Here is a 27,732-nt window from a genome sequence, read left to right on the forward strand (position 1 = left end):
CTCAGCTTCCTGAGTCGCTGGGATTACAGGCGCGCGCCACCATGCCCAGCTAATGTTTTGTATTTTTAGTAGAGACGGGGTTTCACCGTGTTGACCAGGATGGTCTCGATCTTTTGACCTCGTGATCCACCCGCCTCGGCCTCCCAAAGTGCTGGGATTACAGGCTTGAGCCACCGCGCCCGGCCTAACATTTCTTAATTCTAGATTTTTGGAGGGGAAGAAAGGTTGCAGAAATGGGTTTATTCAGTGCCTTGCCTATGATGTCTTCTCTCTCCCCATCTCTCTTAGGGGAAGTTGCCAGATGCTCACTGGGTGGCTTTGGCAGAGGGTCTCCATTCAGGACTGTCAGAGCTCAGCCCAAGGTTCCTCACTTCAGAGAAGTTGGGAGCCTTAGAAAGGGGGAGTGCCTTGCTCAAGAATACCAAAGGCAGAACCATACCAGAACCCAAATCCCTGGCTCCCAGCCCAGGATACTTTGCAGGGCCACACAGCATTGAGGAAAGCCCCAGGTGTGTGGTGGAGTTGCTGTGATGGAGAATGAGGACTGTTCTCATCATCTGCCTGGGCTCTCATTCCCACATTGTCATTCCTGGATATCGCTTGACTTCATCCACTATTTGCCACTGGCAAGGGGGACTGAATGAGCTCCTGGAGAGATTCAGGGTTACCTCAGAGAGCTCTTCCTGATTCATAATTAACGATACCACCACTGAGGGCTGACTGGGTGCCTGATCCTCGGAGAAATGTCACAACAACCTTAGGCATTAGGCGTTGTTAGTGCCATTTTTCATTTGAGGAAATGACTTACTTAAGGTGACACAGCATCTAAGTGCTGAATCCAGAATCCAAGTACCTTCCACACTTCGGTGCCTACTGGGTGATGCTGCCCCTGTTTCCTGACAATGCCTATTTTGGACACTATTAAACTAGCAATCCTCACATTCAAACTGACTTTGTAGAAAGAGTGGGCTTCAGAAACATAATAAAGTATAAGAAAATCGACCCCACTCTCGTTCCACAGTGAAGACGTAGGTTGAGCCCGGCAGACAGGGCTGCCTTTCTGCTGGATTTTATCTTGTGTTTCTAGAGTTCTGGGCACAAACACAGTCTTAGGGTTAGGAGAACAGAGTAATGGAGCAGAGGAATGTGGGAAGAGACTGTGTACTGAACTAAGAAACTGCTAGAACCTTTAAATATCTTGAATTTTTTTGTTTTTGTTTTTTTTGCATTTGGCTCCCTGTAATGTTTTTATGTTTAGATTTGGTTGCCACGAGTGGGCTGTTTTTAGTTGCCTAGTTCCTTCCCCTCCCTTTTTAATTTTTTTCCTTCCTTTTGCACATGTTCCAGCATGAAGTCTCCAGTTCTTATCTCACTCAGCAAAACATACCAAAGCCGATCTGAATGTGGATTCCCCAGGCAGTTCACCAGCATAAAACCTCAGCAATCTTCAGGTCTCTGCTTAACGCCCTTTCATTGAGGATTAACCTCTGACATCACCCTAGCCAGGGCTTCCTTCTAAGGCGGGAGAGCCATTCTTTGGCTTGTGTCAAGAAATGTTTTGGTGTGGAAAGCTTTTCTGTCCCCTCGTCTGCATGGCACTGCCTGTGTGTGTGCTGAGAGTGGGCACACTGGACATTGGTGGCATTAACTTAAGTCAGGGTAAAATGAGGACGCAAAGGACTCATGTTGATCACTCTCCTGTGGCAAAGACCTTAGGGGCTCTGCCTTGCTGTGTTCTTTTCCAGTCTCTCAATTCAGCAGGCATTTCACGGGTTCTCCTAGGGGCTGAGGGGAGGCAGGCAGGCAGGAGTAGTTTTTGTTTTCCTTGGATAAGAGCTTCATTCAAGTGGGGGCGGACTTAGTTCTCTGTCAAGATTCGTATCTCTTTTAGGGTTTACAAAGTCAGGATCAGACTTCTGTGAACAGCTGACAGCATTTCTAACCAGGTGTGACTTGGAGATTCCAAACTCAGAGTAATTAGAATGAAGCAAGATTGATAAAAGGAACTGGAGGCACAATGGTAATAAAAATAACCTGACCAGGGTGCGGGGACTTGCCCTGCCCCAATTATCCTTCCTTTGCAATTGTTTTGTGGCGGCCAGTCTATTTGTTTGTTTACTTGACACCCTAAGTTGAATTTCCCCTTAAGGACAGGACCAGATCTCCACAGATCTGGCTTGGGTGCATTAATGGAATCACAGTTCAACCTGTAAACTGGTCAAAAATTTCTGTTTCACAGCATGAAAAAGAGTAAAACGCTTCACGTGTTCTCCCTCCTCTCCTTGCTTCACTTTATAATGGTGCTATTTATTCCAGGGCAGTCTATAAGTAGATAAAATAGCTAAGTAGAGATTCCAAATAACTTTATTCAAATGCACAAACACTCCTCCATCTACTGCCGCCCGGCGTCCCCCGGGGTTGCTCCGGCACGCCCGAGGTTTACCTGAGCGCACTCCAGCGGGAGGGCGGATTGTGGAGGTGTGCAGCGCAAAGCGTGGGGGTGAGGGCGTGGGAGCGGAGGGTGGGGCCGGGAGAGCCGTTACCAGGGCAAAAAGTAAAGCGAAAACACCCGCCCTGCACTTCCCGCGCTGCGCCGCTGGAAATCGGGTCAGGTCCAGAGCAGGATCTCCAATGATGCCGCGTGGAACCCCAGGGGTCCCGGGCCCGCCGGGGCGCAAAGACCGGAGGCAGCTCTCCGCGTAGTCCCAGACCCGTGGGGAAGGGGGTGCTCTGAGTGAGGTCTGGCTTGGCGGCGAGGAACCCCGATGCGGGGAACTGGGGACTTCAAGTGGGACCCGGGCTCTAGACACCTTTAGTTTCTACCTCAAATTACTAAACTATGATCTTCGGCCGCCTCTCTTCCTGAGGCAGGTGGAAATGAGCAGGTGTTTCTGCCCTTGGCTGTGCCCCCACACCCTGCAGCCGCGCAGGTCTCCCTCCCAGGCAGGTGCGAAAGTCCCAGGACACACTTGTGTCCACAAATAGTCATCCTCGGGCAGTCAAGAAGGTTCCTGGTTCTGCTGCTCTCTGAGCAGAAATTGTTGGGGTCGGGAAATAGGAACCAGGAAATAGTTTTTAAGGTTCAGACCCAGTGCTGCTGAGGTCTCAGACCGAATCTCGGGCCATGGGGCCCCACCTTTCCCGCCACCCTGGCTTGAGGGCAGAGGGGATTTCTGCTGCGGGTTCCGCCTGTGGTCAGTGGGTCCCCATTCCCTGCCGTCCGGTCCCAGCCCAATCGGCTCTGGACGCAGAAGAGCACATGAAAAGCTGAAGATGGGTTTTCCCTAAATATTGCCTGAGAGCTGGGCGACCCCCAGGCCTGGGCAGGTTCCCCCTCCTCCTGGCCTCTGGCTTCAGCCCCCTCCTACCCTCCCACCAGGTTGCCTCTGTCTCCTCTGGGACTCTTATTTTTTTTCACTCTCTTGCTGGTTTTACTGAGACGTTCTTGTCAACTTCAAACGCTTTGTGATTATTAAAAAAAAAAATCGAACCGCTACGGTCCCACCACTCGCCCTAGCCTCGGATCCCGGAGCCGTCCCGCGTGTGTGCCCATGTGGAGTGTCAGGAGCTGCGGGCTCGGGCGCACGGTGCCAGCCGAGGGCTGCCCTCCGCTTTTGTGTTAACCGGCCAGCTTCTCCCGGTCCCCAAGGCGGAGGTCACACCCGGCGGGTAACGGCATAGATACACCGAAGGGTGACTTTGGACACCTTCCCCACACCAGACTAACGCTTCTGCCCTACTCTGGCCCCTGCTAGATAAGTAGGAGGCCAGTGGGGGAGGGGGTATTTTTCTGAAGCTCCAGAAAATGACCACGCATTTTAGAGAAAGGTCGTGCCCGCTTCCCAGCCTCACCTAGTCTGGGCTGGGGCCGGGATCCGCCTCCCCACCTTCCCTGCCCCCCCGCTTTTCAACCTAGCTCAGGGAGAGATGCCAGCGCGGTGGAGTCATGCGGCTGGCTTGGGCACCATTGGTCATGCCTGGAACACGCAGCAGCGAGTACGCACATCTGGCGGCTATCCCGGGCGGCTTCAGTCCTGATATGGAGAGAGAGGGCGGGAGGGTGAGCGTCTCAGTGAGCGAGGCTGGGGCAACGCGCCTCGGCTGGCTCCTCCCCGAACTTGCATCACCAGTGCCCCTGCCCCCGCGCCCGCCTTTCGCTCCGCCTTGACCCCTCCCCCATCCCCCTTCCTCCGCTCGGTTCGGCCGGTTCTCCCGGGAAGCTATTAATAGCATTACGTCAGCCTGGGACTGGCAACCCGGAGTAATCGACCGCGCCGCCAGCCAGAGAGCTATAAAAGGGGTGATGCAACGAGCTCCAAGCCACAGTCGCACGCAGCCAGGCGCGCACTGCACAGCGCTCTCCCCTCGCCGCCGCCCGAGCGCACCAGCCAACCCGCGCGCTGGCCGTGAGTCCTTGGTGCTCGCCCGCCGGCCGGACCAACAGCCAGCCCGACCCCGTCCCGACCCTGCCCGCCCTCCGGACCCTGGCCGCCCCGAGCGGAACCTGGAGGTGAGCGCTGGAAGCTGAGGGACTGAGCGCGACGAGGGTGGCTCGCCTTCGTTCCCTTCGCGCGCCTCTAAGTAACCAGTCCCCCCGACCCCTGACTCACCCCGACCCGCGCCCCCAGCCTCCGGTTTGGAAATAACTCTGGCTTGAACTTCTTCTAAGCCACGGAGGCTCCTCGGCTCTTCGGAAAGTTTCTCGCAAAGCGAAAGAACTAACTTTCTCTTTTGACTTGGGGAGCGAAAGGTTCCTGGTGACGGCGGTCTGGCGTCCGCTCTGCCGCCTGCCTCCAGTGCCGCTTCTCCGCCGACGGAGCTGGCTTGCCCGGCTGGGAGAGGGCGTGAGGTGGGTCGGTGGGTGGGGTGCGCAGGGGTGTCCGAGGCTGTCCGGCTCGCCGTCCCGCTCCATCCCTCGCTTCGAGACCCGGCACTGCCGGAGGCGATCCTTCCCGGGGTCTGCAGAGGGGCGCGAAGGCCGGAGGCTCGCGGGAGCGCTGCCCCACGCACCAGGTGGAATGAATGGGGAAGGGGGCGGGCAGGAGGGCGGCGTCGTGGGCACGGCCGCTGGGGGTCGCCCTGGGTACCCCGGAGCGCTGGCTGCAGGACCGCGAAGGCTGCCCCGAGAAAAAGTTAGCTGGATAAGTTTGGAAGTGGCGAGCGCTGGTGCCGCGCTGTCCCAGGGTGGAAGACCGGGAGGGCTCCCGGCGCCGGCTGGGGTCGGGATCCCGAGCCCGGGACTCCTGCATACCTGGGACCCTCACTCTGGCTTTTCCTTCTGCGTGTCCTCGGATTTCTTGGCTTTATATCCATGGAGACCCACCGTGGCGGGGAAGCGAGGGTGTGGAGCCAGTTGTGGAGATATTTGAGAGAATGGCTTTGCAGTCTAGTGCCAGGATTCTGAGCGCTTGCACTGCAGTCGATGTCGTTGACCCTCAGTATGTCCAGCCGGGAAATAAGGGCACATGGGCAGTGCCGGCCCCCTCTGCGTGTTGGAGGGCACAATGTAGTGGCTGGATCAGATAACTGATTGCTAAGGTCCTTTCTGGAGATTTTCAGATCTGGAAAATCTTTCAGAGTGGTGGAAAGAAAAAGAACCAGTGAGGGGACTTGAATGGAGTGGGTCTCTATCTAATGTCATTCACCAGTGTCCACACAGTGGGGGAAAGGGGACTTTTCTGCGGGGTATCTCTTCCCTCCCCAGCTTTCTTTCCACTGGATTCGTTCTCCTTCTCTGCTCCCCCCACCCTCATTTTTGTCTCTCGTCTACTTCCTTTCCTCCTAAACATTTTCTTTTCCCTAATTTCATTGCATAGGTCACATATGCTTTCTTTACACATAAAATTGTTACTAAATCCTTGATGACGCCAGAATTAAAAAAAAAAAAAAAAGCCAGTAAATCTGAACGTTCTCTCAATGTACCTCTTTTGGTGTAGATGACAGTCATATCTCCTGTTTGAAGTTTCTGTCTCTGCAACTTAAAGTGAAGGCAAAAGTTTGGTATTAACTGTTCCCGTTGTTTTGCAGTTAGCATTGGCTGTAGAATAACGCTGTAGCATCCAGGCTTCTGCTTTGAGGATATCCTGGACAAAGATGGGGTGTGGTGGGGATTGCACTTACTGTCTGAATGGCTTCAGAGACAGCAAAGCAGGCAGCACTCCATGCCCACAGGGTGGATAAGATACAGCAGCCATCACCTTCTCTTTCTCTCTCTCTTCCTCCTTGCCCTTTAGCCATTATCGAATTCCTTTCTCTCCAGGGCCCTTTTCTGCTATCGCCCCTCCCTGTCTCAGTCCTGTCAAAATCTCCTCTGTGGTTGGTACCAGGTGCCAGGACTCTTGACCCCTCATCTGCCTGGCTAATGGCTCTGTTCTCCGGTTGCCTTGTTGGTTGATCCTTTGAGGCGATGGATCCCTATTGGTGATGGAACGAAATGAGCAGTAGGTGGGTGGTCAGCGGCTTGGCACGGGCTGGGCCACTCACCAGCTTCATGACCTTAGGCAAGTCATTTTTACCTCCCTGGGCCAACGTACTCATTACAAAATGAGAATCTGACCTAGATGATTCTAATATTGAATGTTGTATGATTTCCATTGGAGAGTTCATGATTCCTTCCTTTTTAAAATTGGCTGGGCATGGGACAGGGTTGGTGGCTTCTAGTGTTACCCAGCCAGAGGAGGAGGAAGGATATAGCCATGATGCCGCAGAAGCTTTCCAAAGGATAAATGGTTTATGTATGAAAATTGCTTCTCTTTCAAATACGTTAATGGAGAAATGCTGGTGTCAGCAAATAGTGGGGTGGAATCTACTTGGTCTGTCAAGAACCTGGGGTCAATCAGTACAAATGAGGCTCTGGCTGACCTGAATTTCTTGAAGGTTCCAGTTAATTCCTCCCTACTAGGGCTTAATTGAATTGATAACAACAGAATGAGTTTCTCCTGAAAGGGAGAAGATGGAGTCACAGTAATAATGACTACCTAGTGTGTATGTAAATCTCCTATGTCCTTCTCAACAGCCCTTTGGGGCAGGCAGTTTTGGTGTCATATTACAGACAAGAGAGTGAGAGGCCCAGAAGGCCTAAGTGATTTGTTGGTGGGTGCCCAGCTTGTGAGTGGCACTGATAGGCTTGGAAATATTGTCTCTGGCCCTTGAAGCCCGGCTTTGCACCTGCAATCTTTAAGAGGTCTGGGAGGAAGATCAAGATATGAAGAGTTAGTGAAAGGCCAGTATTGGTGTCCTAATAACATAAGATGGTTAGTGAGCAATGCTTAGTGGAAAGAGATGAAAATTAAAAGTGAAAATTCAATGTAGTTGTAGCTACTAGGAAATAAAAATCTGGGAGCTGAATTTCCAGTTAAAGAAGTACTTGAGTAAAGTTTCACTTTTTTGAAAATGATGAAACTACCAATGATACAACATGATTTCTGATGATTGGAAATCATCAAGCAGAAATAAAATGCAAGTTCTTGGTAGCAAGTCTGTACAATTATATGATCAGCATAGAAAGTGAACTCTGATCTGAGGCCCCCAAACAACTTTTTTCAACGACCAGGATGTTTGAGGATCTCAACTTTCTGAAAAAATTGTCTGAAGATTTAACTTCAGTTCCTTGTGGGGACACAGCCTGAGTCTAGGCTGAATCATACCTAAAGAGACTGAGTACACGAGTAACTAGAAAATATCCCAATAAGTTAAGCTTTAGCCTAGTGCCGAGAAAACCCAGATCTCTACAGATACATCTGATTTATTTTTTAAAAGGCTTTTAATATTTTTACAACCATTTATGTACCCAAGTAAGTCCACCCAATGCTTTTCATAAAAGCATTCCATACCACTGACATTCTTTAGCTTCTTTCATTGGAACTGCTGACTTTACAAATAAGAAGATGGGTTGGGGATTGGAGTCACAAACAGCAGACCCCAAGCCCTGAGAGCTTATTAAACTTAGTTGGGTGGCAAAATATAACTACACTCTGCTGCAGTGGAATTCAAAGTACCCAAGTAGAAGAGAGCCATCCAGGCCTCCAAAGACCAGCCCAGTGGTGGCTCTGAATGCCATCCCTGAATCACTGGGTTTTTAATAAAGTTGGAAAGGGAAGGGAAACATGAATGCATGGGAGAATCTTAAGTCTCTGGCTTTAGAAGGCTAGTTTCTCAGAGTTTATCACCTGACAGCTACAAGTATCCTTCCAGCATCCTAAGATTATAGGATTAAATGGAGAGAAGAGCTTCAGTTCTGACTCATGACACAGGGCTTTGGGAAAAGAATTACATACGTAGCCTGGGTTTCTTTGACTAGTCAAGAACAGCATTCATTGGCCTGGAATTCTTGCCTCCATTGGTGTATGTTAGATCTCCAGGGGGAGTTTGAGGCAAGGTGTTCTATTCAGAAGCCTTTGAGATCAAAGAGGGTGACCAGCCGCCCTCCCACCTGGACCCCACAGAGCCTCTGTCAGAGAGCCAGCCCTGGGTTGGAGAGATCTCTGGGAGGCCTGGTAATCATGGAGCTCCTGGCTGAAGAATGTTTTCCAGGGCATACTCACGTATTAGTTCCTCAATTCCTCATAGGATATTATGGAAAAATAGGGCATTGTTATAAGCCTTCTTTAACAAGAGAAGAAAAAGCCACTGGGAGGTATGATGATAACACATAACAGAGTAAATGGGCTTCAAATCTTCATCTTCTGACCCTGGTCTGGAAATTTTGTGAATAAGAGACCCACTTATTCACCCTCCCAGAAGGCAGGTAGCAAGCAGCCTGGGTAGGTAGTCTGACATAAAGATTAGCAGTTCATTAAACAGAGTTCAAGTTTTCCCCAGGAATCTTTACTTAGCCTCCCCTCCATCACTTCATTTCCAGGCCCCCCACCAACCCCAAGGCCCGCCCCTGAAAAATTTGCTCCGTTTTTTTTTATTTGTGCAATATAACATAATACTTATTTGTTTTTGTAATGTCGAATAATATTTGTTCATTTTTACAAGGTATAAATTAAGGGCATGAGTTCTGGAGCCAAACTAACTGAATTCCAAATCCTAATGCTGCCCCACATTAATTCTGTGACTTTGGGCAAATGACTGAGTTTGTCTAAACCTCAGTTATCTCATCTATAAAATGGGGCTAGGTCCTAAGTCACTGGGTTCTCATGAGGATTAAATGAGATAGTGCCCATAAGGTTTTTGGTCTGAAGGAGGCAATGCTTAAATGTCAAGACTTGCCAGAGGGCTTCCTCTCTGTCTGGACTGGGCTAAAGACCACAGATTCCGGTTGAGAAGAATGCCCAGATCACACTCATCCTACACTCATCCCTATGCTCATTGCTCCTTGGAAACCAGCTCTAGGGAGGAGGGGGAATGGCCACCACTGGAGGGAGTACACAGCCGGCCAAGACTTATGGGGGACTCTTCCAAATTGGGGCTATGGAACTGTCACTCTTTCTACCCTTTATTTTTCTTTTGTCATCCTTTTGGGCTCACTGAGCTATAGAATAATAGAGGGAGATGGGACCTTGGACCATGGGGGCCATGTGATTTGATGACCCCATCCCCATTTCATTTATTCAATTGGCCAGTGAGGCATTGCGAGGCAGGCGCTGGGCCAGGCTCTGAGTAAAGCAGTGGTGGAGGCTCAGTCCTTGCATTGAGGCGCTCTCAGTCATTTACCAGGCACAGACTGGGTCCTAGAGAGCTTAAGTGACTGGCTCAAGTCACTGCTCCTCAGTGCCAGAGCCAGTCCCAGGCTCCCTGCCCCCACACCCTGCCTAAGTCTATCCCTACACCACAGGCTTGAACAACTCCCCCGAAATACCCATGTCTTAGCACCTCACTTTTCTTTAAGGCCTTTTGCTTCACCAACCTTAACCTTAAGAATCCGTCCCCCCATGCCCTGCCAAAGTCTGGGGTGAAGAAACGCACCTGGCTATATTTACCTTTCTCATTCCCACTGCTTGGGTCCAACTTCCGGGGGAGAAGCTTCAGCAATGTATTTGCTAAATTCAAGGATTCCTTACATTTTGCCTTTACTTCTACTCACTGATAGTTTGAGCTTGATGTCAAGCCTCTTTGCAAAAGAGGCTGGAAATGAGGTTACAGAATGGCCTCATTGATTTTTTAAAAAAGTTCTTCCTCTTTCAGGACTGTTTGAGGCCACATTTGCACATAGGCACACCAGCCAAAACTCATAGCTCTTGTGAGTTCAGAGTAGCCTGAAACATCAGCCCTTATAAACTTCAAATAGGCATTTTGTTCACGTCACTGAGCTGTGTGTATTTTAAGAATCTCTTTTACTCAAGATGAGGATGGCATGAAATGAAAACAAAACAGAAACCTAAGGGTTTATGGGACTTTTTTCTGAGGGTGGGGTTCTGGTGTTGGAGGTCTGGTTGAAGAGGGGGACTTGATCCCATGCCCCAGAGCCCCTGAAACAGTTTGGGTTTCAATGTGTCTTTCAGCAAAATGATGCTTCAACACCCAGGCCAGGTCTCTGCCTCAGAAGTGAGTGCTTCTGCCATCGTCCCCTGCCTGTCCCCTCCTGGGTCACTGGTGTTTGAGGATTTTGCTAACCTGACGCCCTTTGTCAAGGAAGAGCTGAGGTTTGCCATCCAGAACAAGCACCTTTGCCACCGGATGTCCTCTGCGCTGGAGTCAGTCACTGTCAGCGACAGACCCCTCGGGGTGTCCGTCATGAAAGCCGAGGTGGGTTCTACCACAGGTGTTTATTCTTTCAGCACTTGTTTCTCTCACAGGCACTGTGTGTTAGGCGTGTTCTAGGCAGAGGGCGGTTGTTGAGAGTGAAACCAACAAAACTACTGCCCTCGGGGAGCTTACCTTCCACTGGGAGGAGACAGGCAATACATCACATACGTAAATATAATATGTAAGAGATGGGTGCAAAGGAGAAAAAAGGGAGTGGGGCAGAGAGACCAGGTAGGGGTGGGCTCGCTAGATTTAAAAAATTTTCAGGCTGGGTGTGGTGGCTCACGCCTGTAATCCCAGCACTTTGGGAGGCCAAGGTGGGATTATCACTTGAGTCCAGGAGTTTGAGACCAGCCTGAGCAACACAAAGAGACCCAATCTCTATAAAAATATTAGCTGGGCATGGTGGTACATGTCTGTAGTCTCATCTACTTGGGAGGCGGAGGTGAAAGGACCACTTGAGCCCAGGAGGCTGAGGCTGCAGTGAGCTGTGATCACCCCATTGTGATCATGGCTCATTGCAGCCTCAGCCTCCTGGGCTCAAGTGATCCTCCTGCTTCAGCCTCCCAAACACTGGGATTATAGGTATGAGTCATCGTACCCAGCTGGGGTTGCTGTTTTAAATTAGGAAGTCAGGGAAGGATTCACTGATAGTGGCTTTCGAGCAGAGGTCAAAAGGAAAGGAAGAAGGAAAGAGGAGAGGGAAGAAGCCATGTGGGTATCTGGCAAAAGAAATTAAGGGCACTGAGGTGGGAGTATTGGTGCCTGGTGGGCTGTGCAGTGGGGCAGAGTGTAGGGGCGGGAGATAAATAGGGGCTGGTCATTTGGGTCTTATGGACTATTATAGTATAGATGCACCCCTGTGCTGAGAGTGAGATGGGAAACCACAGGATTTTTGGGCAGAGAAGCAACAAGATTTGACATATACATAGATATAGATTTTTTTTTTTTTTTTTTTTTTTTTTTGAGAGAGAATTTTTTTTTTTTTTTTTTTTTTGAGAGAGAGAGAGTCTTGCTCTGTTACCCAGGCTGGAGTACAGTGGCATGATCTTGGCTCACTGCAACCTCTGCCTCCCATGTTCAAGCAATTCTTATGCTTCAGCCTCCTGAGTAGCTGGGATTACAGGTGTCCGCCACCACGCCTGGCTATTTTTTTTGTTTTTTTTCTTTTTTTTTTTTTTTAGTAGAGATGGGGTTTCTCCATGTTGGCCAGGCTGTTCTTGAACTCCTGATCTCAGGTGATCCGCCTGTCTTGGCCTCTCAAAGTGCTGGGATTATAGGCATGAGCCACTGTGCCCAGCCTTGACTTATATTTTTATATGACCACCTTGGCTGTCATGTTCAAAATGGGCAGTAGAGGTAAAACAGAAGCTGAGTGCACAGAAAGGAGGCCGTGGTAGGAATCCACATGAATGGAGGGGCCTGTGGCAGGAGGGAGCAGTGCAAGTGCTGAGAAGTGCTGGGCTTTGGATCTGACTTGAAGGTAAAGCTGATTTGCTGATAGATTGGATGTGGTTGTGAGAGAAAGGGAAGACTCAAGGGTGACTCCGAGTTTTCTGCCAGCACAGCTGTAAGAATGGAGCGTCCATTTGCTGCCAAGATTCGGAATTGTAGGGAGTAGGGTGGCGGCAAGAGCAGGAGGTCTGTCCTATTCTGAACCCTTGTGGAGATGTCAAGCAGGCAGTTGAATATGTGCGTCTGGAGTTCAGAGGAGAGTCTGGGCTAGAGAGAATAGAGTTAGAAATTATTGGCATATAGATGGCACTTAAAGCTGTGAGTCAGGATGAGGTCACCTTCTGTGTCCCGTTGTTCTGAAGAAGCATGGATTGTGGTGGTCCCCATTTTTATCACTGCTAGGACCCAAGCACCCAGACAGTAGAGCAAGGACCAGGCAGCCAGCCTCACGCTTCCCTGTAGCAATGATCACAGGCTTGGGAGGAGGGGTTGCCCCAGGTTCACTTCTCTCACATACTTGCACTGTTCCACACTTGACAACCTTGAAGATCTCTGGAATAATCAACATGGTGAGAAGTCTGGGAGGCAGCTTCTGGCAATGCCTTAGTGGCTTAAAGATGTCAGAGCTGAGGTTCCACCATTTTGTTGGCCTTTCCCTCATGGTGGCAAGTGGAAGTGTTTCAAGCTTAGTTAACTGGCATGATTACAGCCTCTAGGCAAAAAGTAGTGGAACTGACCCAAAAGATGGTTCTAGGTCACCACTTGCAGGTGGCACCCCAGCATGGGTTGATTAATGCCACTTCGGTTGGAATGGGCTTAGGTGTCTTTTCTGCAGGAGCATCATGGGCTTCTCCCAGATTTGGGAAGCTGGTACTGTGATGCTCCAGGTGAAGACAGAGGTGAATGGGTTTGCCCTTGGGTCTTGAATAGAAAAAGAGGCTGGGATAGGGTGGCTAGGTGATAATCCTGAAATCATTCTCAGTTCTCAAAGAAAGGACAGATTTACCAAACAGAATCTGTTTCAGCTTTAAATGATTACAGTGAGTACCAATAGTTATCAACTTGCATGTCATCCTCAACTCAAAATCCAAATGCATTTAAAAAATTGGCCAACTTTTATTAATATATTGCCAGAATAGTTTTAACTTTTTGTTGTTCATTCCTGTGTGTATATGTGTGCGTGTGTGTATATGTGTGTGTGTATGTGTATGTGTGCGTGTGTGTGCCTGTGTGTGTGTATATGTGTATGTGTGCATGTGTGTATGTGTGCATGTGTATGTGTGTGTGCCTGTGTGTGTGTGTGTGTAGGGGTTTCACACAACAATCTAGAGCTTTTTTTGGGGGGGATTCTTTAGTGCTAGGACTGCCCCTGTCTGCCAGTTTTTGCTGGCAGTAAAAGGCAGTGTATTTGAGGTAGGTGGCATTTCTTACCGCCCTTTAAATGTGCCCCTTTTGGATCTTATAGGTAGCCCCTGAAGAAGATGAAAGGAAAAAGAGGAGACGAGAAAGAAATAAGATTGCAGCCGCCAAGTGCCGAAACAAGAAAAAGGAGAAGACGGAATGTCTGCAGAAAGTGAGTGCCATCTAGCCTTCCCCTTCGCCTCCCACGCCTGTCCCTACCAGCCTCATGTTGCTCTCAGAAGCGGAGTTAGAAAACTCCCTACCTGCCATATTTTCCCAACAAGGGCCTGTAGCTGGTAGCAGAAATGCCAGCTGCAGAATGAGGAGGTGGCAAAGCAGTTAACACAATGGATGTGACTGTAGATGTATAAAAGCAGGTGTGTGAATTCATCTGGTGCCCAACTCCCAGCAGCCTTGGCTGGTTCATACATGTCCAGCAGCTTCCAGGCTGTAGGACATGCCAGCCCAGTTAAAGAGGCTTCACTTGACTGTTTTCCTGAGAAAAGGAAGCTGCCAGCTCTCATTTGGCTCACCATGAAAAGCCTTTAATTAATCTCTTCAAACAAGTTATTTCCTTAATCCACAAGCAGTAGCTACACTTTCTTTGCATTCTTGTCAAGTTCCTAACTCTGCAGCCCTTCTCTTTGGCTTATCCAGCAAGCTGAGTCCCTGGCTGCCTTCAGCCGGCCCACCTTGAGAGACACTAGGGGGAATGGCCTTTGTGGGTGGGCAGTGGTGCCCGGCAATCTTTTCAGTGGCTGTGTCCCTCCTCCAAATGTGGACAGGCCAGGGCAGAGTCTTAACCCAGATCCCACAGGTCCCCAAAGGTTCTGTTGATTGCTTCAGGAGGGTCAGTGAAAATTAGGCATTTTGTGTGTTGCCATATACACTTTTTCTGGGGAGGTGAGCTTCTGATTGAGATCTGTGACTCAGAATCGACTAAGCCACCATAAGTCTGGATTTCTCCCCATCTCCCAAGGCCCTTTTGGGTCCAGCAGACCTGCACATGGGCTGTTGACTCATGCCAATGAGGTATCTGAACTGCTGGTTCCTCTGCAGCTTCCGTACTAATAGACTCACAGGCCACCTCTGTGGCATCTCCAGGGCTTCTCTGAAGGAGCCTCCATGTTCAAAGACTTCTCCAGGGTCGACATTTTCCTAAACCTAGTGCTGCTCTCCCATCTCCTATTTCCCTCTCCCAGCTTGATGAGCCCCAAGGTATCCCAAGTACACCCTGCATCCAGGCAGCACCCCAGGCCACCCCCTCCTCACTGACCCTTGGCTCCTTTCTTGATGCCTCTGTTGCTTGTCCCCCAGGAGTCGGAGAAGCTGGAGAGTGTGAATGCTGAACTGAAGGCTCAGATTGAGGAGCTCAAGAATGAGAAGCAGCATTTGATATATATGCTCAACCTTCATCGGCCCACGTGTATTGTCCGGGCTCAGAATGGGAGGACTCCAGAAGATGAGAGAAACCTCTTTATCCAACAGATAAAAGAAGGAACATTGCAGAGCTAAGCAGCCGGGTATGGGGGCGACTGGGGAGTCCTCATTGAATCCTCCTTTTATACCCAAAACCCTGAAGCCATTGGAGAGCTGACTTCCTGTGCACCTCTAGAATCCCAGCAGCAGAGAACCATCAAGGCTGGAGGGCCTGCGGTGACTCAGCGGGGCCTTTTCATTCTGTCCCAGAGTGAGTCTTGGACCAGGGCAAGTGCATCTTTGCCTCAACTCCATGATTTAGGCCTTAACACACTGGCCATTCTTATGTTCCAGATGGCCCCCAGCTAGTGTCCTGCCCGCCTTTCATCTGGATTCTACAAAAAACCAGGATGCCCACCATTAGGATTCATGCAGAAGTGTCTGTACCTTGGGTGGGAGGTATGGGGCCATCTCCTTCACCGTGGCTACCATTGTCACTCGTAGGGGATGTGGAGTGAGAACAGCATTTAGTGAAGTTGTGCAATGGCCAGGGTTGTGCTTTCTAGCAAATGTGCTGTTATGTCCAGAAATTCTGTGCAAGAAAACTAGGCAATGTATTCTTTTGATGTTTGTGTCACACACTGCTGTGACTTTTATATGCTTTTTCTCAGATTGGGTTTCTAAGAGTTTGGGGAGGGGGGCAGGGCTGTCACCATGTGCAGTATCTCAAAACGTTCAGGTGGCCAGAGGAGCTTGTCCACCCCTGAAGAACAGAATTCTCCCAGTGTTAACACAAAATCCATGGGCGGCATGATGGCAGGTCCTCTGTTGCAAACTCAGTTCCAATGTCACAGGAAGAAAGCAGAAAGTTCAACTTCCAAAGGGTTAGGACTCTCCACTCAATGACTTAGGAGATGTGTCTAGGCTGGAAGAGCCAAAGAATATTCCATTTTCCTTTCCTTGTGGTTGAAAACCACAGTTAGTGGAGCCTAGGTGGTGCCCAGGCGTTAGCATTATTGGATGTCAATAGTATTGTTTTTGTCATGTAGCTGTTTTAAGAAATCTGGCCCAGGGCATTTGCAGCTGTGAGAAGTCACTCACACTGGCCACAAGGATGCGGCTACTGTCTGTTAAAATTCTGATGTTTCTGTGAAATTCTCAGAGTGTTTACTTGTACTCAATAGTATCATTACAATTTTCTGTAAGAGAAAATATTACTTATTTATCCTAGTATTCCTACCCTGTCAGAATAATAAATATTGGAACCAAGACATGTACGTGTGTTGTGCTGGTTTCTGTTCATTTAAATCTGTTGGTAGTTGAGATCCAGTGATTCCCTGCCCTTCCCTCTCTATTACGGGGGGTGTCTGGCTTTAAATTTCTGTGGATGTCATCCTTTGCTCTTTGGGGCATCACTAGATGGGATAGTTGACTTCCAGTCCTGTTCCTGAGTCCCGGGTACCTTATGCTCCATTTCTCATTGACAAACCCTGAAACAAGGTACCAAATATATCCTTTAGATTAACAGTTTGGTGTTTAGAATTTTGATATAAAATCTCGATTGCTAGATACCTTAACTAAATTTTCTCTGAATGTACAAACACCTAAAATCTACACCTGTTGTTCAGCTTGAACCTTTGACCCCTAACTTTCTGCCACAGAAGTCCTCAGTTACTCACTTGAGTTACATCTGTTATCATTTCTAAATGTGTGTCTCATTGTTGGAAATATATATCAGAAAAGAATGGGAAGGGGGACCAAAGGAAGAAAGAGAGTAACTTTAGACAGCATGGGTGTGATAATTCAAAGAAAGGTATTCCACTGAAATTCCTGGAATTTCCAGGGCATATGATTCCTTAGGCCTGCGAGAGCCAGGCCCCCGTGCTCTTTGTGCTTCTCTGTAACAGTCACAGGCTAAACATAAAAACTGGCCACTGGCCATGGGGGCCATTCTTCAGAGACACTGCCTTCTTCAAATGTCAGATTCATTCATGAATTTTGTGCCTACTTCTTTGACCTCATGTATGGTTTCTTTAAATGATCACTTGTGACACAGATGTCCTCATTTTACTCTTTTAATTGCACAGCATGGGTCTTTCCTAATCTGTGAAAAGCCATCTGGTGTTACTACCATTCACCACTTCTTTCGGGAGATAATCTGTGTTCCTTATCTTGGTGGAGGGGAAAACATCCCTTGCATTTACATTCTAGTTATGGGTAGAGGCACCAGCCACCAGCCATTATGAAACTCAAGACAATTTGTAAGCTGTCAAGGACAACAATGGATTCGAGAGGAAGGAAGTTGGGGGTGGGTGGTGGTTACAGCAAGAAAACTTGATGTGTACGGTAAGTGTAAATGACGTTCTATCACAAATGCATTGAAAATAGTTTTATGTAGCCAAGTTTATGTTTTGATACTTTAAAAAGGTTGACTATGCATTTATTGTCAAGTCATTTAGTTTTTTGTTTCACATTTAAAGGACAGAGAAGGTGGGGGGATCTGAGGGAATCAGCTTAGATGGAGCCACCACCAAGTCAAGCACCCCGTTTGACAGTGTCTTTGCACCAAGCTCTCTCCTGCTGGTGGTGGTGATGTCACACTGCCAGGGTGTGGAAAGCCACCCTCTCTCCCCTCTCTTGCCTTCCTCCTGCCCCCTTGGCTTTCCCTGAGAGCTGCCTGACACCCGTTTCAGAGTCAAGAGCTTTTAAAGGATTCTGGCCCAGGATGCGTTCTGGAATTGAATCTTTCCACTTTCTGTTAAATAAAATACTATTTTCCATTTGTATCCTAATTTCTCCCATGGGCTTTGAATAAACCCTCAACACTCCAACCCATATCAAGCTTTCTCCTCTCTTCCCTGTTCCATACCTTCTGGTTGGGTTCATGTACTGTTTCTCTCTGGAGTGAACGTGTTTCCGATTAGAATCCACCTGAAAGGAGGTCACACTGGCTTACTGAGCATCCTGTGTTCTTGTGGTGGCTCTAACTCCAGAAGCTTTCAAAGATCTCATCAAACACTGCTTTCAGGAAGGAATTTACATTGAGGTTAAAAGGACTGTTGAGGACTAATGCTAACAGAAACATTTATTGAGTAGGACAATATGCTAAACACTTTACACGTGTTATCCCATTTAATCCTCAACAACTGCTATCCCCATTTCACAGATAAGGGCGTGGAGAGCACACTAGCTTGCTCGAGGTCTCACAATGGAATTTTCCAAAGTTGAAGCCTATTATTTTTTTCAACCACAATGGTTTCAAACAAGAGTATATACATTTGTGTGTGTGTGTGTGTGTGTGTGTGTGGTAAAATATACATAAAATTTGCCATTGTAACTATTTTGAAGTATACAATTCCGTGACATTAGTACATTCACAATGCTGTATAACCACTATTATCTAGTTCCAGAGCCTTTTCATTGTCCCCAAAGGAAATCCTGGATCCATTAAGGAGTCACTCCGTATTCCCCCTCCTTCCAGCCTCTGGCAGCCACTAATCTATCTCCTGTTTCTGTGGACTTGCCTATGCTGGATTTCATGTAAATAGAATCATACAATATGTGGCCTTTCATACAATATGGCTGGCTTCTTTCACTTAGCATAATGTTTTCAAGTGTCAGCCTATCGTATTATGTAATAGTATCTTATTTCTCTTTACGGTTGAATAGTATTCTGTTGTATGGATACTCTACATTTTGTTTATCCATTCATCAGTTGATGGACAGGTGGGTGTATGTTAAGAAAGAACTAGCCTTTATCTTCAAGGACTGAATCTCTAAGGTAGGGTTTCGGGCTTAACATCAAATTAGGAGAAAAGAGAGCTGGACGCAGAGGCTCCTTGTCAGAAATTCAGGTAACAGTTTGGAAATTACTTATTCCTGAGCTAGCTCTGTGGGTATGGCAAGGCAGGCGGTATAGTGGCACCTGTTCCCCATTGGTGTAAATGGCTTCCAAACTACTTCTGCATGGTAGAGAGGTTAGTAGAGGAGGGCCTTTGATAGGCTCCTGGAATGTAAGCTCACACCTTCCATCCTACCCTTTTCTCCCTGCATTTCACAGGGTAGGGGGTAAGAAGGGTGGGGGGTAAACACTAGGTGCTTTGAAAGAATATCTGGGCTCCCTGACACAGGATATTGGTACAAGCCTGAGGGAGGGGAGGAACAGAGGTGGCCCCCTGAATAATTTAGTCTCCAACTCAGCCCAGCCCCTTCCTGAAGTGGTTGTCCTGGATTCTCGGTAACATGTGCGCGCGCGCGCACACACACACACACACACACACACACACACACACACACACACGGAGAGAATTAATTATGCAACTATTTGGCTTCCCCAAGCTTTTTTGTAAGTTCTGCAGTGGTTCAGAAGGAAGACTTTAAAAGTAGCAAGACCTGTATTCAAATAATGCCTCCATTGCCTAGGAGTTCTACAAATGTAGGTAAGTTACACAACTTCAGTTTTTCACCTGTAAAATGAGAAGAATTGCAATAGTATCAAACTGGAATGGAGTTTGATACATAGTATGCCGCCTAGGAGAAGCAATCTCTGTTAGTATTAAAGGTTATTACTAAGGATTTCCATCATCAGCATGAACTGAGATTTTATGGAAGAGTGGGCTGAGAACCAAGACTGCCAATTCTAGGTTAAAAAAAAAAAAAAATTAAACCGGCCCTGTGCGGTGGTGCATGCCTGTAATCCCAGCACTTTGGGAGGCCGAAGTGGGCAGATCACGAGGTTAGGAGATGGATGGTGAAACCCTGTCTCTACTTAAAAAAAAAATACATAAATTAGCTGGGTGCGGTGGTGCAGATCTATAGTCCCAGCTGCTTGGGAGACTGAGGCAAGAGAATTGCTTGAACACGGCAGGTGGAGATTGCAGTGAGCTGAGATTGCACCACTGCACTCCAGCCTGGAGACAGAGTGAGACTCCATCTCAAGAAAAAAAAAGAAAAAAAAAAAAAAAAAAAACATGTACTCAAATGTATCCCATCATCTTGTGTTCCTATTGACCCCATGTAGTTGCTGAATCTTTTGAATTGGGGATGAGGAAGGGAAGCAACCACACAACATTTTCTCATTTGAAAAATTTTTATTTTGGCACCCACCCAAGTATCTGGCAGTGAGGGGCTGTCCTCTATGAGGGCAATGGAGTATTAGTGAGAGGATGGTGGTCCTGGCCTGGGGGATGAGAACAAAGGGGTATGTGACAGCGACAGGTCACAAAGGGAAGCAGAAGATAAATATGGCTGCAAAGGGGGTTTAGGCAGAGAGGGTGGTCACTTCCTGTCACTAGGACTACAGTTTGTAGACTCAGGGAGAGTCTGAAACTCTCAGGGAGAGTCTACAAACTGTAGTTAAAAAAATCAGAGGTGGAGGTGAGGGGGTTAGACTCAGAAGAAAACCTCTTTGGAGCCCACCCTGCATCTCTACATCTTGGAAGAGTCTGGAGTCCAGGTATCCTACAGTATCCCACGCAGCAATCATCGCGCTCCCACCCCCACCCCAGCCTCTGGGAGGCTCTGAGGCAACGGCAGGGGCCTGTGGGGTGGGGTGGGATTGAGAGACCAGCTGCAGAGCCATCTTTATGACCCAGGGGCATCACTGGTTCCTCATCTGCCACCAAAGCCAAGGAAGACACAGAGACCTGCCTCACCAGCGCTGCCCTCGTGCTGAGACAGCCATGAACAGTGATTCTCTGCTGCCATATTACACGGCCCAGAGTGGCTCCGGCATGAGCATGTTCAACACCACCATGGGGAAACTGCAGCAACAACTGTACAAGGGAGAGTATGATATCTTCAAATATGCACCGATATTTGAGAGCGACTTTATCCAGATCACCAAAAGGGGAGAAGTGATTGATGTGCACAACCGTGTCCGTATGGTGACCATGGGCATTGCACGTACCAGCCCCATCCTCCCACTCCCGGACGTCATGCTGTTGGCGCGACCGGCCACTGGCTGTGAAGAGTATGCTGGACATGGCAAGGCCACCAAGAGAAAAAAACGCAAGGCAGCAAAGACCTTAGAGCTCACCAGGCTCCTCCCCCTGAAGTTTGTAAGGATCTCTGTTCACGACCATGAGAAACAGCAGCTGCGCCTTAAGTTTGCCACTGGCAGATCTTGCTATCTGCAACTGTGTCCCGCTCTCGACACACGGGATGACCTGTTTGCCTATTGGGAAAAGCTAATTTACCTCCTGCGGCCACCCATGGAGAGTAACAGCAGTACCTGTGCCATTCCAGCTGAAGACGTGATGTGCATGCCTGTGTTTGAGGAAGAGAGGAGGAGTCTGGGAGCCGCAGATCTTCAAGGAAAGGGGGATCAGGACCAGGTCAGCATCCGGAGCCTCCACGTGGTCTCTGAGGTATGTGGGGCCACCTCTGCTGCTTATGCTGGAGGGGAGAGACTCCAACATGACTTTCACAAACCCACTGATAATCTCAATGTATCTACCCCTAAAACATCTACAGAGCTTGCTGAGGAGACAGCAACAGGGGTGACTAAAGAGGCAGCAGCAGCAGGGGCAGCTGCAGGGGCAGCAACAGGCAGCATAGCAGGCGCCTTGAGTGTGGCAGCAGCTGGGGCAGCAACAGGCAGCATAGCAGGTGCCTTGAGTGTGGCAGCAGCCAAGTCTGCCCCTGGACAGGTGAGCGCAGCCATCGCTGGGGTGGCCACCATAGGTGCAGGAGGAAGCAAAAGCAACATGGCCCTTGCAGGAATTGCCAGCATGGCTCCAAAGAGCACGGAGGTGGCGGTGGCAGGGGCTGCAGGCAAGTCATTAGAGTGCGTTTCCAGCGCATCCACAAGCCTTTCCCCAGAGGGCAGTGTGACTCTGGCCATCGTAGGAGTAGGACCAACCAGCAGGGCTGCTGCAGAAACAGATACAGATGCAGCGGCAGGACCTCCCCTCTCCACCCAGCAGAGCAAGAGCAACCTGAGTGGACAGCATGGAATTGAGCGAACCCAGGCCAGAGCTGAAGCCCGCAAGGAGAGGAGGGAAAGAAAGGAGAGAAGGGAAAAGGACAGGGCTCTCAGAAGGAGTTTCCATCGCCGCAGGACAGGTGAAAGCCGCCACAAGACAAGGGGGGACAAGATTGCCCGAAAGTCCTCCAACAGGTCCGCATCCAGCCACAGAGCCAGTAAAGATGACAAAAAGAAGAAAGGTCATGGCAGCCCAGGGAGTGGCAGGCATGGGGGCTCGCATAAAGGCGCCAGCCACACGCCTATCTTGAAGGAGTCCAGGACCTCTCACAAATCCGGGAGGAGTTTATCGACCACCAGTTCCGGTTCCGGCAAGAGACTCGGCAGGATCAGCTCTTTCCTGAAGAACGTCAGAACCAACCTTACTACAAAAGCACCACATGGCAGAGATGTGGACATCATGGCTAAGACGGTGGAGAGGAGCACCATGGTGGCCATTGCCGAGACAGTAGAGGGTGGCCAGGGGCTGGAGGCCCCTTGAAGCCCAGTGACCTTTGAAGCCCACTAAATAGGACCCGGAGCTGGAAGCTGCAAAGCGGTCCAGAGCTCATGGGAGTGTCCCTGGAGAGCCTATTCCAGCATTCTTTACTGCCGTTTAAATAAACAACCATACATCTGAGAATGGCTTGATGGCTGAATTTTTGTATCCCGCGGCCCAGCAGCGACCTCACAATGGATTCTGTGATGTCAACTGTGCTGCAGCCTGAGACCCCAGGAGCAAGTCAAAGCGAGCCCCACCTCACACTCATGCTCAGCAGAGCCCAGATGAGTGCTCCAGCTTTCCCAGCCTCTTCCTGGCTTTGGTTCCCAGGACTATGGTCCACCATCTCCCCATCCTTTTTATAAACTTGCCCTCCCAACTCCAGAAGATCCATAGACAAAGCGAGAACAGAACTCTTGCCCCCTTGGACTATTCAGGGGAGGGAGTAAGGGAGCAGCAGCATGTGTTGGCAACCAGAGCAGGGAGGAGCACTGTCTAGACTTGGCAATCCCACTCCTAAGTATACCCCTGAGAAACACACATGTTCCAGGAGACAGCCATGAGGATGTTTATAGCAAAATAATACTGGAAACTGTCTGAATTTCCATGAACAGAACTGAGAGGGTATATGCAGTGACAAATCAATGGCAGCTACACATATTAGCACAGATACATTTTGCTCATCACGTTAAAGTTTTTAAAAAAGCAAATTGTAGAATACGATAATTCTAAAAAGCAAGGTCAAATACAAATAATATGTTACAGATTTGATACATGTTTGGTAAAGGGGAACAATTCGGGACTGGTTTTCTCTGGGGTGGAAAGGCAAGAGACTGGATCAAGGAGGAGAACACAGGCTCTTACTGGTGTTGTGAATTGTTTCAGTTCTTCGGCAAGGAGGTGGGCACGAGGTTGTTTATGATTTTGTTGGGTTTTGTATTTTAACACCTCTGGAATCAGAATGGTCCTACAATCACCATGGCAATTCTGATTGCCCCAGACATATCTTTACCAATTCCTTCTCCTTAATCCTTTCATTTTTATGTATGCACAAAAGTGATCTAAGCCTGAAAGGCTCATTTTGTTAAGGTTCAGATGTGAATGCCATTATTATAAAAAGCCTTAGGAAAGAAAGAATGATATCCCTATTTTACAGAAAAGGACACTGAGGCTCAAGAGGGTAACTTGAGAGGGACAGAGAGGGACCCTTGCAGAGCTACCAGCCCACTTCTTTATGCAAAGGGCTGGCTGAGACATGGGAAGGAGGCAAAGCCAGCAAATCCAAGGAGAACTGAGCAACGGAAGAACCTGAGACTTACCAGGTTCCTACCACCATAGTCTAAAACTGTATGGAGATGAGCACCAAATTCCTGGATTGAGAGGAGGGGACGTGGGGGCAGGGGAGATGCCTGGTGGTGAGCCATTGTGAACTGGCTTTGGAACTTCAATGAGTTCATAGTCCTTAGCTGGCCTTATCTCAAGAGTGTCCAGACCACCCTTAAGCCGTGTCTGGCTCCCAGGCTTCGCTCCCCAGCTTCTGCCTCAGCTATAAACAGACCTCCCTCCTGGAATTCCAGGCCTTGCTCCCCACCAGGGACCGCTTCTGACGGGGGTTGCATCTCTTTGCAGCCCAGTCCTCCCGAGCTGCTAATAAAGCGCTTAAAAGTCAGCTCAGAATGGTTTCTCCATACCAAATATTCAGGAAATTCCTTCTGCTGGGATTCCAAAAGCAATTAAACCACACATGAGGGGGTTATGAGTTAGGTCACAGCATCCTTGCTACTTGGACCTCCACAGTTAATTCCTAAAGCTACTTTTGATAAAAGTCATAGACTTCATTACACAGGTAAGGAGAGGTCTCTTCTGTCCATAGAGGGAATTGTAGGCATGGACTGGGGGAAGGAATCCATGAAAGAAAGGGGGTTGAGACAGAAAGAAGGCCCAAGACCCACACACAGCCACCATTTCCTTCTGCAAAACAAGGCTCCTGACCCCAGGATGAGGAATAATTGGAGTGAGTCAAGCTATTCTTAATAAAGGGGGCAACAGGCCAAAGATTAGATATGAATTGGCTCTGAGGAGAACAACCTCAGAATCATTAACCCAGAGCTCTAGAGAAGACAAGGGGGGCTGCAGGGAGATGAATTAATGGCTTACTCTTGACCAGCTTTTCCCTTGAACCAAGGTGGGGAAATTACAAAAAGATCACATCTCATTCCTTTAGTCTTCTGATTTCCACACAGGCAAGTGTAGGTAAACACTAGAAGACAAAAATGCAATAAAAATATTTGTACAGCCCCTAGGAGTTTATAACACCCTTTCATGGCGTGTTCTCTTCTGATTCTCACATCTTTCCATTTTACAGATCAACCAACTGGAGTTCAGGTCATCTAAAGGACCTGCTTAAGGTGGGAGGTGATGGGGGAAGAGGAAGCGACTCCAGTACAACGGCTTTCAGGCAGCACTGACGTGTGCTGGCCACAGGTCCCACATGGAGGTACAGGGCCAGTGGAGGACACAGGACAGGCGTGTGTGAGTAATTATTGCAATTCTGAGTGACAGATACAATGAGAGACACATGTTAAGGGAACATGATTTGTTCAGAGAAGGAATACTGGGACCCGGGTCAGGAAACGCTTTGCAAAGGAAGTGGCCATTTTGAAGGATAAACAGGGCTGTGCCGGTGATGAATGAATGGGGAACAAGGGTAAAGGTGGAGGAGGGGTGGGGTGACGGGTGGAGAGAGGGAATTGGGCCATGGAGAAGAATGTGTGCAAAGTACAAGGCTTGAAACATCACAGTGTGTTGGGGCAATTTCTGGGTGGGAGGGCCAGGGGACAGGAGGGACACAGGGCAAGAAAATCAAGCAGCTGGATCTTGGGGCCGTGGGGTGCTGTGTGGACGTCAGGCTTTTGGGAGCCACTGGAGGCTGATGTCTGAAGGGAGTGAGGGCTGTCTAGCTCCAGGGTGGAGACTTGATGGGCAAGGGGCTCCCTGGATCCCAGGACCCTTCAGAAAGCTGTTGCACTAATCCGGGCCAGAGATGGGAGGCCCTGAACTTAGCTGGCTGTGGGGAGACCAGGAGGAAGAGTCAAGAGATATTGAAAAGATGAAACAGGACAATTGTCCTTTCCATGCCCTGATAGATGGGGCACACAGGGGGTAGGCCTGGCACTCTCCTAAAGGAGGCAGAACTGACAAAAGTGGAGGCATCTTCCCTCTACCTTGACTGTTCTGTAAAGGGGGCGGCCTGCAGAGAAGCTCATGGCAAGGAAGGAGGAAGATGTTAAGGTGTGAGACAACAGCTTCTAGACCCATGAGGGGCAAAACACAAGGATAAGGCAGCCGGGTGGGGCTGCGGGGCTTCAGCGCCAGAGACCTCTGAGAGAAGAGGCCTCCCAAATGCTTCCCTTCTCATCTGCTGGGAGCTGGGGTCAGATGCTCCCAATGGGCCTTTCTCTGTGGGGCATGAGTCGCCCAGTAGAGCCCCTGGTGGCCATATGCTGTCACTGCAGGTCAGGGCTAGAAGGAGGGGAGCCAGGACTGAAGCTGAGACAGTCACCCTTCCCCTTTGTCACACCACAGTCAGCCTTGTGCTGATTCACCTGTAATCAGCCCAATCCCTCGGCCTGCAGCCACCCCTGGGCAGGCAGCGGCCAGAGCTAGGAGCTGATAAAGATGAGTCTCATCTAGGCAGCATGGCTCTAGTCTCCTGGCAGTGGGGTGACAGAGTGTGGAATGGCGGCAAGACAGGTCCTCTGAGAGACTGGGATCCCAACTCAAGGAGACAATGATTGACTGCCAAGAGTCGGGGTGGGGTGGAGTTAGTGTTGGGGTCCCTCTGCAGCCTGGTGGTTATTTGAGAAACAATTGTTGAGCACCTACTATAGGCCAAGACGAGAAATCAGGCACCGTGGAGATGCTGCCGCCACACACAGCAGTAACACAAACCCAAGAGAGGAGTGGCTCTCAGGCAATGTGCAGAAGGAGGCTTTGCAGAGAGGGGAGGTCTGGGTGGAGACAGCAGGCTGAGCGCTCCTGGCAGAGGCTCCGGCATGACAGGGAAAGAGAAGGGTGTGGGTGACGTGGATCTGTTCATGGATGGCATGCTGGGTGAAATGTGTGATGTGCTGGAGGAGAGTCGGGGGTGAGGGTGAGCAGCGGGAAGGAGCATGAGGGTGTGGGGAAAATGAGGCTGGAAGGAGGATGAGACCTGGAAGGGAGGTGGAACTGACTAAAGCAGAGCGTCTTCCCTCTGCAGGGACTGTTGCTTTGTAAAGGGGACAGCAAGAAGAGAGGCTCACGGGAAAGAAAGGAGGAGTGTGGCTTTCCAGGTCTCCATTCCCGAATGCTGCATAACTCCCCCGAGACCTGTGATTTTTACTACCCAAATGGGAGCTATAGTGCAGGGCTGAGGGGTGTGCACAGCTGGGCTCTCCAAGAACAAAAGGGCAAAGGAAGCCCAGACTTTTCCCCTTTGTCAGTTGAGAGAACCTGAAATGTGTTGTGGAGCCCGATGTCTTCCCCCAACTCTCTAATTGGAACTTTCCCACAGATGTGCCAAGGTATTGATTTCTCTCTTTCTGGGGGTGGCTGAAGGATGAGGCCAGTCAGCACTGACTGCCAGGAGCCCCATCTGGCATGCCAGTGTGCCACTCCAATGTTGTCATTTTCTGCATATGCCATGGTCTGCAAAAGGTTGGGAAGCATCTGCCTAGACATGCACACAACACAGTGCGTGTGAACTCTGAGCGCAGCAGCCAGGAGCAGTTGAGAGGCACCGTCCTCGGAGAGCTGGCCTGTTCCTCACAGCATCAGTTGATGCCAATCATGTCACCCCTGTTTTCTTTTCCCACTGACATTGGCATAGCCCCAGAACCCTGTCCTAAAGCAATTTATACTGGATCAAGGAGAGATGGGAAAATGTGGACAAATGTAGTACATTTTTCATAAAACTTTTCAAAAAGTTAAACTTACTTTTTAAAGACCTGCTCTGGCCTTACATCTGGCATCATGTCTGTGGTGGCTCACATCTGTAATCTCAGCACTTTGGGAGGCTGAGGCAGGCAGATCACCTGACGTTAGGAGTTCAAGACTAGCCTGGCCAATATGGTGAAATCCTGTCTCTACTAAAAACACAAAAATTAGCCAGTCTGGTGGCTCACGCCTGTAATCCCAGCTACTCAGGTGTCTGAGGCAGGAGAATCACTTGAATCCGGGAGGTGGAGGTTGCAGTGAGCTATTGCCTGGGCAACAGAGCAAGACTCTGTCTCAAACCAAACCAAAACAAACAAACAAA

At 49.2% G+C, this 27,732-nt stretch overlaps 2 protein-coding genes across 3 annotated transcripts in view; both read left to right on the forward strand.

Annotated features, from left to right (window-relative positions):
- Nucleotides 1-16,242, forward strand: part of ATF3 (activating transcription factor 3) — a 53,116-nt gene extending 36,874 nt beyond the window's left edge. Inside the window, exons 1-4 of one of the 2 annotated variants that reach the window (XM_017525283.2) lie at nucleotides 4,190-4,510; nucleotides 10,449-10,692; nucleotides 13,613-13,720; nucleotides 14,866-16,242. In XM_017525283.2, coding sequence (XP_017380772.1) covers nucleotides 10,453-10,692; nucleotides 13,613-13,720; nucleotides 14,866-15,063 — 546 coding nt within the window. In that variant the 5' untranslated portion in view covers nucleotides 4,190-4,510; nucleotides 10,449-10,452 and the 3' untranslated portion in view covers nucleotides 15,064-16,242. Of the gene's footprint in view, nucleotides 1-4,189; nucleotides 4,511-10,448; nucleotides 10,693-13,612; nucleotides 13,721-14,865 lie in introns of those variants that run through there. The other variant, XM_017525285.2, reaches the window with a different exon arrangement.
- A 3,991-nt stretch (nucleotides 16,243-20,233) lies between these two features.
- On the forward strand, nucleotides 20,234-22,574 carry FAM71A (family with sequence similarity 71 member A). Its single transcript, XM_017525272.2, has 2 exons — nucleotides 20,234-21,516; nucleotides 21,565-22,574. Exons 1-2 carry the CDS (start codon nucleotides 20,553-20,555, stop codon nucleotides 22,431-22,433), a joined length of 1,833 nt encoding a protein of 610 aa, XP_017380761.1. The 5' UTR covers nucleotides 20,234-20,552; the 3' UTR covers nucleotides 22,434-22,574.
- The last annotated feature ends 5,158 nt before the right edge of the window (nucleotides 22,575-27,732 follow it).

The sequence above is a fragment of the Cebus imitator genome, unplaced genomic scaffold (genome assembly GCF_001604975.1).
Source record: "Cebus imitator isolate Cc_AM_T3 unplaced genomic scaffold, Cebus_imitator-1.0 Scaffold38, whole genome shotgun sequence".
NCBI classification, from domain to species: Eukaryota; Metazoa; Chordata; class Mammalia; order Primates; family Cebidae; genus Cebus; species Cebus imitator.

What these genes read in the sequence shown, in the direction of transcription:
- FAM71A (XM_017525272.2), top strand. Translation starts at nt 20,553, where the DNA reads ATGACCCAGGGGCATCACTGGTTCCTCATCTGCCACCAAAGCCAAGGA. An exon ending in AGCTGCAGGGGCAGCAACAG is followed by an intron (nt 21,517 to 21,564) that starts GCAGCATAGCAG and finishes GGGCAGCAACAG; the next exon opens with GCAGCATAGCAGGTGCCTTG.